Source organism: Falco punctatus, assembly GCF_963210335.1.
Source record: "Falco punctatus genome assembly, chromosome: 3".
In the NCBI taxonomy this organism is placed as follows: Eukaryota; Metazoa; Chordata; class Aves; order Falconiformes; family Falconidae; genus Falco; species Falco punctatus.
The window spans coordinates 24,839,493-24,850,221 of NC_137582.1; the positions used below are offsets into that span (position 1 = coordinate 24,839,493).

Sequence of the window (10,729 nt, forward strand, 5' to 3'; positions counted from 1 at the left end):
CTGATGAGAACAGTGATATGAGAAGGAGAAAGAAAATTCTGTCTTTGGAACACAAAAATCGTCAATATGCCAGATAAGCCGACTGGTATTTTTTGGGGGGGCGTTTGTTCATAACAAATATGGGAGATATGATCAGGTAAGGCAGAAAAGGCATCAGCTGTAGGGGAGGAGGGAGAAACTGGGGGTATGTTAGTGAACAGCAGTACTTCTAACCAGTTAACCTTAACCTTTTGGTCTTTGTTTTCTTTCTGTACTAAACTGTCAGCTCAGCATATACCTTTGCAGATCATGACCTTATTTTTTGTAGGAAGAAGTAGAAATACTGCCTTTGATGCTTTTTTCTTAAACACCCTTGCCCAACCTTTATATAACTAAAACTCCACACAGATAAAACAGAACTATTTCTATCTAAACGAAACTTTCATGAAAGATTTTTGTAAGATTTCTCCCTGTCATGTGTAAAGTGCAAATCCAGACAGCTTGCAAATACAGGGGCACTGGGATGGAGCTGTGCATGCTGTGTGCTGCCCACGCGATCCCTGCTGGTTACATTTTTTGGAGTAGGAGGAAAGGGTTGAAATCACCAGGACTGGTTTCCTGCCCTTTGTGGAAGAGCTGGCAGGCAGGCTGGGACCGGCAGCAGGATACCCGTATGCTGGAGTCACACAGACGTCTCCACGGTCTCGGTGTGCTCCAGTGTACAGGGATCAGCAGAATGATGCTTAATGAGCAGTTTCCTATCTGTATCGTGAGACTGTTAGAAAAATAAACATTACTTAAGCTCTCCCTAGATTAAATCTAAGAAGTAAAGTTACTGGCTGTGGGAAAAAACCTGTACTAAGTAGAATATGAAGCCCTAAGCCACCTTACTTTCAGTAAGGGTATGTACCATTTCATACACTACTGTGCATTTAAATATAACTTTTAAGTTAGACCATACTGACCTGCTTAATTAGACAGAAGTCCTCCATAATGAGGCCCCTTCAAATGCATTGCTGCATTATGCAAAGTCCCTGCAAGCTCTTCCTCGCACCAGAGCTGATGCTGTGCTGTACACAGTGGAAAGAGATGTCCCCTTTGCAATATGTTCTTTTTTAAATGTTTGACTTAACTCACAATGAAACATTTCAATGTTGTCACAAACCACAGTCCTTCACTTCGTTGTAAAATAATTATAAAATCACCCGAACCGCAGCAGCGTGATGAAGGTTTGCAGCAGCCACTCAACCATCTGTTCCTTATAAAGTGTTCCATTTTCAGAGGAGGGAGGAAACCAATTCAAACAATTTTAAGAAGAGATTTTTGTTTCATAATTCTGTGGTATTAAATTTTTATGTTCAAGCCTTCTCTTTTGCTGGCTGGAATTGCCTTTTTCCGTATATTTTTTTGAAACCTGCCATTTCCTTACCATTTAGAAGAAGAACTTCCATGTGAGGACGAAGGTAGCCACGCAGTAGTGCAGGAAGGCAAACCAAGGGAGCAAGTGAGGCGTGCACCCCGAGATGCTGTTCTCAGAGCACCCCAGCACTTTGGCAGCTCTCGGGCAGTGCAGATACCAATTGCTTTCAAGCACGCATGGTTAACAGATTATTTAACAGAGTGGGAAAAGAAAGGTAGATATGTATGGGGCGAAATTGGAAGGAAGAAAGAAAAGGCTGTGCTTTCCTTTGTCTATTTTAATACTATTTCAGTCTGCTCTCAGTGGGGTTCGAACTATATCTAAGCGAATGAATAGCTGACAGTGACAGCTAAAGCACCCAGTATGCTGAAGGCAGAAAAGAACAGTGGCTCAAACAAAATCTGTTTTCAGTGCATGCTGTGATCCCTCGGGCTGCTTGCTGAGGAGCATAAAAGCAGCCTTACAGCAAACCTCTGCGGATGGGCATCGCTCCACAAGCCTGGCCAGGGAAAGCTGAAGTGTGGTTCTCTTGGCGCTAATCCAGGCTGCAGTCCTTTCATTACTTAATGGAGTCAGAGGTTCAGGGAACATGGATGATCTGATGGAGTCACTGGGAACTGTTCTATCCACAGAGAAATGTGCAAATGGCTGAGGTTTCCCTAGATCACGTAATTCAGGCTGAGCGCCCCACAGTCAGTGAAAGAACATGCAGTGGCTGGTGACTTCAGGACTTTCTTTCTTCCTGACCACTCACAATTATCTACCAGGTGTAGTGTTCAGACAACTTTGCGTAGTGGGGTTGTGTGATGAGGATAATCCAGTATGCTTTAACCATTTTGGTTCCCCTCCAGTCGTGGCCCTTATAGTCGGAATAATGGATCCTTATCCTACAAGTCTGGAGCCAGCCCACCTGCTTCCCGTGAAAAGGACTCTCTGTCAACACTGTGCAAAAACCAGCTGAGTCCTGCTAACATCCATCAGAGTTACAGGGCTTCTTCAGCCAGCAGCAGCAACTCAGGCTCATATAAAGGAAGCGACAGCAGCCCAGTGATGAGGCAAGTCTTTCTTTCAGCATCCCGGTGTTCAGCGCACTGACGTACCTGCTCTGCACTGTAACGTGGGATCAGCTGTACGAGTTGCCAAGCAGGTCACCTTGCTCCTCAGCATAGGCGTGACTCCTCATGTTGGTGGCTCCAACGGTCAACAGGGTGCTTCATCCCTTATTGTTTCAGCGCTGCAAAATTCAGTTACTTTCAGTCAAAGCCCTTTGTAGTTGTTTTTCACCCCAAGGCAGGCTCCTTCATGTGCTTTCATGCCATCAGTTCTCATGGGGACTTACTGGTTCTTTGGTCTAAGGGTCCTTTCACTTTGGAGGCAGTTGGGTGGGGTAGTATAGAAAACATACACTCAGGTGAAAATTCACCCTGCCCAGCCTTAGGCACCTCCCTTAAGGAGTGTGGTTTCCTGTACAGGAAAGAAAACAGATACCTGCCAGAGCATGTGACACGTATGGCAGAGAAGTTGCCACCACACTGCTGCTGTTTCCCTGCCTCAGGCAACTCAACAGCCAAGCATGTCAGATACACACGTAAAGCTAGATAGGATGAATCCAGGTTTCAGCGTGCTCAGCTTCATAGCTCATGAGTGGAGCTGCACTTGGTCCTCACCTGGCCGTGTCTACAGCTGGGTGCCCTTGCCAGTGGCTTGGTTGCCTGCTCTTGGGCACACCATCCATTTTGGGGAGGGCGTGGCTAGGTATTCTGATGTCTCATGTCATGTAATGGCACTGAAACCAAGTACAATAAATAGTAGATTTTGCACTAGAGCCACAAATCAGCTGTTTCTCAAGTATTCTGATTTGCTAGAGAGTCGCTTGTGTGGATGCTGAGGAGCCCCAAATGACTCAAGTTTTGTATCAGTCAATAGGATGTTTTTCTTTTTGCCAGGACTGAAGAACTGTGGGAATGATATTATGTGATGGTTTGTGGGTTTTTTTCTTTTCAGGCGATCAGGGAGGTACAATTCTTGTGCTGACAATCATAGCATTAAGCCACAAAATCCAGAGCAGTATTTGACTCCTCTGCAGCAGAAAGAAGTTACAGTACGGCATTTGAAGACAAAACTGAAGGAATCTGAGAGCAAACTTAAAGAAAGGTAAATTTCACTTTAGAAGTGAGAGTTAAAAAGATTTACTCAGGACCATTCAGGGGTGGGAATCCTGAACATTTTTACTCATATCTTGCCCACATAAAGTTTTCATTAAGAAATTTGAAATATAATCAGTCTGATTGTGTTGTTTTCAGGCATTTCTGGTTTCATAGGATTCTCAGGGAATACACACCATGCAGTTTAGTTATTAACATAGTTGTTTCTTTTCCCTCTTTTGAACTTTCCCAATACTTTTAGAGGATAATTTTTTACCACTCCTATGTAGCGTTGGGACCTTTTATACATAAAACAGTTTCTACCTGCCAGCATGCATTACCTTAGTCTGCCGTTCTACCTCACTCGGTGAAATACGCCTACAAGTGTCCCCCTTCTCCCCTAATGAAAGAAAAGCTCTTATACAAGCCAGTGTGCCACTTATATTTTTGTTGCTTCAATACCGAATTTTTCACAATAGCCCTCTGTACGGATGCTAAGCAGAGACCATGTACATTACACAGCAACAGATGTAATCTGCTTTACTAAAACCGTGCTCTGAGAGCTGGCTCTGCAGCGCACCCAACCCAAGCGGGCACAAAGGGCTGTCTGAGTGGAGCCCCCAGGCAGAGTCCCCAGGGACCCAGTGGTCCAGCTTGGGACAGCCCATCCTCTGCCTCTGCCAGGGCTGGATCTCACACGGGGGCCCCCTCGCCCCACTCGCTTGCGAGTCAAGGCGGCAGCCTCTGGCTCCATGCAGGGCAGAGCGAGCCAGGGGTCTGCAGCCTCGAGCCGTCCTGCTTTCCGCAGCCAGTGTTGGCCCTGGCTGTACAAAACGAGCTGCTGGCAGGCATGGGGGATGCATCCAGGTAGCTGTTCCTCATTTCCTCCGGGGCGAGGCAGCAGGTGGGATGTTAAGCGCTGTACCGATTGGACCTGACCTAAAGGTCACCACTTGTACCTCAAGATGTCTTGGATCATGGCACAGCTCACAAGGCTGCTGCTGGCTGTGTGGCGGGGTCAGTGGCTCCCGTAAGCAGTCAGCCCGGGTGTCTGGGCAGCTGGCTTCAGTCTCTGCCAGCTCTTTCAGAGGCAGCAGCAAATCGTGCATGGAGGAAATTGCTTCCTTCTTGGAGCATCTGGGCAGCATAAGGATCCCGGTGTGGTGGAGCCTCATGTTGACTCTTTAACTGACCAGTTAGCAGAAGTGTTACAGCATTTTTATTTTGCTGCAGGGAAACAGAAATAGAAGAGCTCAAAGCTCAGCTGGGACGGATGAGGGAAGACTGGATTGAAGAAGAGTGTAATCGTGTGGAGGCGGAGCTGGCCTTAAAGGAAGCACGAAGCGAAATTAAACAACTCAAGCAGGTTATTGAAACCATGAAAAACAGCTTGGCTGAGAAAGACAAAAAAATTCAGAAATACTTCATAGATATAAACATTCAAAACAAGAAACTGGAATCTTTGCTGCAGAGCATGGAGATGGCTCAGAATGGCTCTGCGAGGGATGAGCAGTGCCTGGAGTACGTGTGTGACTCAGAGGGGAAGCCGCTGGCGCTGTGTGCCACAGTGCCGGACAGCCTCATCGCAGAGGACCAGGCTCTGGAGGAGGTGGCAGACAGTGGGCTGCTGCTTAATGAGGACACAGCTAACGGGAGCGATTCATCTGAAGAGAGTTTGACCACCACGGCCTCTGAGTTGAGTGATCCAGCTCTCTCCAGTTCTGCTGTGAATAAAGGGATGCTTGAAAATGTTCTGGATGAAAAACTATCTTCTTCCCAGGAGGAGGAGAAAAGAAGCAACATGATGGTGGAACAGTCTGTGCAGACTGATGTGGTGCCATATAGCCTAGATGTGGAGCAGCTCATTCAAAACATCTTCAGAGCTCAAGATGCCTGTCCTCTAAGCCCACCTTCTTCACTGAAGGAATTGGGTGATTCTCTTGGAAGCTTCAGTGATTCTGGTATCATTGTGGACTTAACTCCAAGTGATCCAACCTCTGCCATCCTTTTGTCTCCTATGGAGTCTCCATGCAGGAAGGTGGAGCACAGAGTTAATGGAAACCGTTTCATGAAAGAACTTGATTTTACAGAACCTCATGATGATGAAGCCTTTGGGTATGTCAATACTTTCTCTCAGACAGGAATAAAGAGGAGATACTGGAGCAGGAGTCTCCTCAGAGATGTTCTGGCCGTAGCAGCCCCTGTTGTACCAACTATCATGTGGGCTTTCAGTACTCAGAGGGGAGGAACAGATCCCATTTATAACATCGGAGCGTTGCTTCGTGGTTGCTGCCTGGTGGCCCTGCATTCTTTACGCCGTACACCCTTCAATATCAAAACCTAAAGTCCACTCTGTCCCTGGGCACCAACTGGCTGAGGCAGAGAGAAAGAGGGATGAGATAGATCATAAAAAGTTATTGTATATTCTGGCAGAGTCCATCATTTTGCTTTTGACTCTTTGATTTGCACTATAAATTGGTTTGAAAACATGTTTCTTGTTTCAAAATAAGAAAAGCTGAACCCTGTAGTTCCACAAGATGTTTTTAATAGTACTGCTGCCTACAGAAATAGCCCTCCGGTTCCCAGGCACTGTGTTTCTCCCTTCTGCTGGTGTCTTTCTGGCGCCAGTGCATCTGTACAGTGAACATGACTGGGGGAACTGAGCAGCATTACAGCTAGCACTCTTTCACGTGTGCTTGCTGAGTCAGCGTTAAGCTCAGTCACTTTCCCTGGATGGTTCACTGAGCAAATGTACAAGCGCACTGCACTGGCTCGAGGGTAGTGCAAGATGCATGTGGGAGCAAATGGCCAGAGAAAAGTGGGGTAATCCTTCAAGCAGCACTAATCTAGAACATTTGTGAAACTACAGCGTTAAGTGAGTGACATGAAGGCTCGTTCCCACTAAGGGTCACACATGCGCTTCAGAAAGCATGCTAGCACTTTCCATTTGTTGTCCGAGGTGTCAATTCAAATGTAGAGGTAAACCCCCTATTGCCAGGCAGCTTCCAGCACATCGTTCGTGCCTGTCTCATGTAGTGCTCTTCTCAATCGTACAACTGCTCGAGCATTTCACTGGTCTTGTGCGTGTACGGGGACTGTAACCAAAAATGTACATTGTTGGGAGTCTCAAAACTTGTTACAATGATAAGTATAGGTGTGGATACACTTTGGATCTTAATGTTGTTTTAAAGTCTTAACATATTGGAACCTGATAGTCTTTCGAGCCCTTTGAAATACTATGTATAAATGTATTGTGTTTTAACTTATTGTTTATTTAATTGCTTTATTGTAAATTACCTCTATAATCACAAGTTCAGTAAAGCATGTTAGAAATGTCAAATGTGGGTGTTTTATTGTAGCAAAATTATAAAAAAATACCTCATTTCAGCTGGGCTGTCAGGGACAGGTCAAGTGGGAGGAGGCACTCTGTCAGGGTACCAGGAATCATCAGGACCTGGAGAACAGATAGACTGAGAAAAACCTAAGCAGAGCTCCAAGAGTAAGGCTCTTCAGCCCCCTTCAGCTACACACGCCACACGTGCTGCTGCACCCACACGGCACCGACAGATTCAAGTGACCTGATCTTTAACTCAATGCAATCTTCTGGAAACTTCTAACTTCTGCGCTCCCAGAAGAACATCAGTCCTCCAGGCATTTAACAGAGGTCCAGAAGGCCCTGTGTAAACCAGCTGACAGTCATGCAGTCTTGGTGCATCATGCTATGAATTCTCCGTGTCCAAAACTTCAGCTCTGTGCATAGATCAGAGGGCAATATTACCCAACAGATGAAACGGGAGTTTGTCTGGCTCCGCTTAAGCTTTCAATACCACCTCTGGCCATTTAAACCTTACTGACCCCTTCAGCAAAGCAAGTGTAGTATTTCCCTGTCTAACCCTGAGCAGAAGAGGTTACTAAAGCCTGGCAGTGCCAAGCACTGCTCTGCAGCTTTTGGGAAGAAAGGCGTTTCTAGTAAGCCAGAAGGGAGGAGGAATAATTCAGCAGCATGCAGGGAGCATTTGCAACATGTGGTGATACATACTGATGCTTACAGAGGCGACCTGGGAGACTTTTTGCATCCCTTTGATGCCTGGGCTCTGAATCATTTCTGTTTGCAACAGATTCAAGAGGGTTTGCTAAGCATTATATTAAGGAAGAGAAATCTAACAGGTTGATGTAACATAGTCCCCAAGAGTTCACAAAGATGGCCATGACAGCATCCTTTTTTCTTTGCCCATAACATCCTCTTCCATGTTCTCCTGCCGCCCAGCTGGCTTGCCTTATGACACTACTGCGATACGTATTGCTCAAAGATCACTTTAGTAGTTTGAAAAGCTTTTAATAGTTGGGGGGCAGGGGGTAATGTAAATTTTACACAACCCTAGAATTTCATCGTTCACCTCGGAATCTCATCTTAGGACTGCAACACATTACAGAAAACGCCTTATTCCTACTACAAACTGTGTCTGTTCAATGCCAAGAGAGCAGTATTTTATACCCCGTATTACCAACGTTATTACAATTTTGGATTTCTCTTACACCCACTATTAAGTGATCTTCACTTTGGTGGTGAAATGGAGCACAAGTTAGAGGGAAAAGTGATCTTCAGCTCTAGGAGAGACATTCACCTGCGACTACACGGGTTTCTTTTGCAGCAAGAGGCAACAAAGCAGCACAAACCTATTTATGTTTAAAATTTCAATCAGCTGAACTCATTTCTTGGGCAGGCTCCATTCAGCAGCAGTGTTTTCAAACATGCTATTTAAGACATAACGCACTAACACCTGAATAACACCAATGTTGCTTCCTGCCCTTAAAAATCTCTCAGTCTGCTCAACTCTCATAAGGTATTTAACTACGCTCAGTGAGAGGTAACAGTTCCCATCACACTCCTGATAGAAGTCCTTGCTCTGATCTCTACCCAAAATTCAGCTTGCTTCCAAGCATCCACCTTTCCTCCTCCACACTGCAAGGTTGCAGACAGCTCAAGGTGCCCTTTGTAAGAAGAGGCCTGACATACCTTGGTAAGTGCTCCAGACTCGGGCTTTAAGGAACTGGCCTTTGTCCCTGATCCACAGAAGATATGCCAGTTGTCGCTACAAACACACCATCTTCATTTTTTTTCCCCTCTAATATCTCACTTTAGTCATTTCTCATCTGGATCCTACTGGTGCTGTACAGAAGTAGCCAAGGGAAGACCATCAGTGTCCAAGCACTTCAATGAAAAGTATCCTTTTCCTCCTGAGTTTAGAATATGCTCATACCCACACCCACACTGCACAGGAAAGTCTTGTCTCAAAGCACACAGGTGGGGAGCACAAGCAGCTCGTAGGCTAACGGTGAAATAGCAGATACGTGCCTGAATTCAGGCTTATAGCATCAGAACCAAATCAGCTCCTTCCCAGGCTGAAGCAATGCCTGTTGGTAATCCCATTACAATTTTTCTTTCTAACCCAGGAACAAAAAAGCCTTTCTTTGATATTCAGCTTATGAGGTACCCGATGTGCCCCTAAGCTGCCAAAAACAGAGGCTCAGGGACTGCCCACCTCCTCACCAGAGATTCAACTGCACCTTTATTTACGTCCACCCTCTCATAAGGCTGTTAATTTCTAATTACATACTCCTTTCTCCTTCCTTTCCCCCCAAAATCAACTCTCTCTCCTAAATCCTAACCTCTAGAAACATGCTAAAATGCAAGCAGTTTTATATATATCCTACAAGAGAAGAACAAGGCAGCATTTTGCTCCAAAACCCTTCAGACAAATGAACACAGGACATGGCAAACATGAACAGCTATAGCACAGTCAAGGAAAGGATTTTTCAGTCATTCTGGCAAGTCAGTCCTCTGTAGTCAACAGGCCAAGTAGTAGAGGGAAAAGGAGCCTCTGGCAGCAGAAGAGCAAGAAAATAGGCGTATGCGCTGGGTGTACAAGACCCCCTCAAAAAACTCAAACTGACAGCAAAACCACTAATGGAGCAGCAGCTACATAAAAGGTTTAGCAGAAGTGTTTTCACATTTGTTGAGGATAAAAATCAAGATAGAGGAAGGAGGAAAGACACAGCACAGGAAAAAGATGAGATACAAATGCATGGGTTTTTACCGTGCAAAGTAATACCTCCAAGAGCACTGTATCCTCACTGGCATTATGTCAGCACAGGGCATAGGAAATGGGATGAATCTCCAGAGCTGCTGCACTACAGTACAGGCAAAGCAAAAGGAAGGAAGGAAGACCAGCAAAGCAGGATGGCACAGGGGAGGGAAAAGTGACGCAGGGAGGCCGATGTGCAAGGTGGCAGCGCCAAACATTTTTTAAAAAGGCTGAAGGTTGAAAAAAACCATAGACTTCCATGATGTATTAAAGGGCTTTTTTATCTTTTTATTAACTAGCCCATGTTTTGTTATTTTTAATAAATATTATTTATATGCATCTATTCTACATTGTCTCAGAAATAGCAATAGTAAGAACTACACTAATTTTTTAAAAAGATGAGATGTAGCTTCCAACAGGTTTTACCTTAAATAGGCAATAGATATCAGGTGTCTCTGCCCTGTGTCACCAATATTGAAAGAATTACAACTTGTTCCTCCTTGTTTCATCAGTGGGGTTAAAAGGATAGACATGGACTGTTACTAAAGCTTATTCAGATTTTCCCCTTCTCTCCCACCCACCATCAGATATTTAGAGGTGTGTACTAGGAACAGATTTCCATGCCATACCACTGTTCATCCATTCAACCCCAGCCAGAACACTTGTGCAGAAAATATGCGCAACAGGACACAGTGTTGCTTTCTAAAAAGTATTTTATAATTTAGTATTTCTCAAGGACTTTTTGTATCCAAAATTTTCTGTCAAATCAGTTGATTTCTGCAAGATTTTTAAACACAAGCACACTAAATATTTTTAAAAGCTTTTCTCCATGACTAAAGCCATTAAAGGTAATTCTTACTGTCTTGTTTTCTCAATTACTTACCTTTTAAGCAAAACTTGTATCAGAATCTACTACAACTTAGTTAAAAATTCTATTTTTCTACGCAGGGATGATCTAGTCAAATAGCTCCCCATGCCTTCCCATCCTTTAACAACTTTGTTGTTCCTTATATGCAGAGGCAACAAGTCTCAGGCATAAAACTTGCCATCTTCACTCCTCTGTCACAAGACAAGAAATCCATACAACCCACAAATTCAGG

General features: G+C 44.7%; 1 protein-coding gene across 3 annotated transcripts in view; it reads left to right on the forward strand.

Annotated features, from left to right (window-relative positions):
• The window catches only part of SYBU (syntabulin), a 67,854-nt gene extending 60,971 nt beyond the window's left edge, over window positions 1-6,883 (forward strand). For 2 of the 3 annotated variants that reach the window (XM_080381563.1, XM_080381565.1), the window contains 3 exons: window positions 2,251-2,454; window positions 3,404-3,553; window positions 4,777-6,883. In XM_080381563.1, coding sequence (XP_080237689.1) covers window positions 2,251-2,454; window positions 3,404-3,553; window positions 4,777-5,887 — 1,465 coding nt within the window. In that variant the 3' untranslated portion in view covers window positions 5,888-6,883. The remainder of the gene's footprint in view (window positions 1-2,250; window positions 2,455-3,403; window positions 3,554-4,776) is intronic. The other variant, XM_080381564.1, reaches the window with a different exon arrangement.
• Window positions 6,884-10,729: the final 3,846 nt, after the last annotated feature.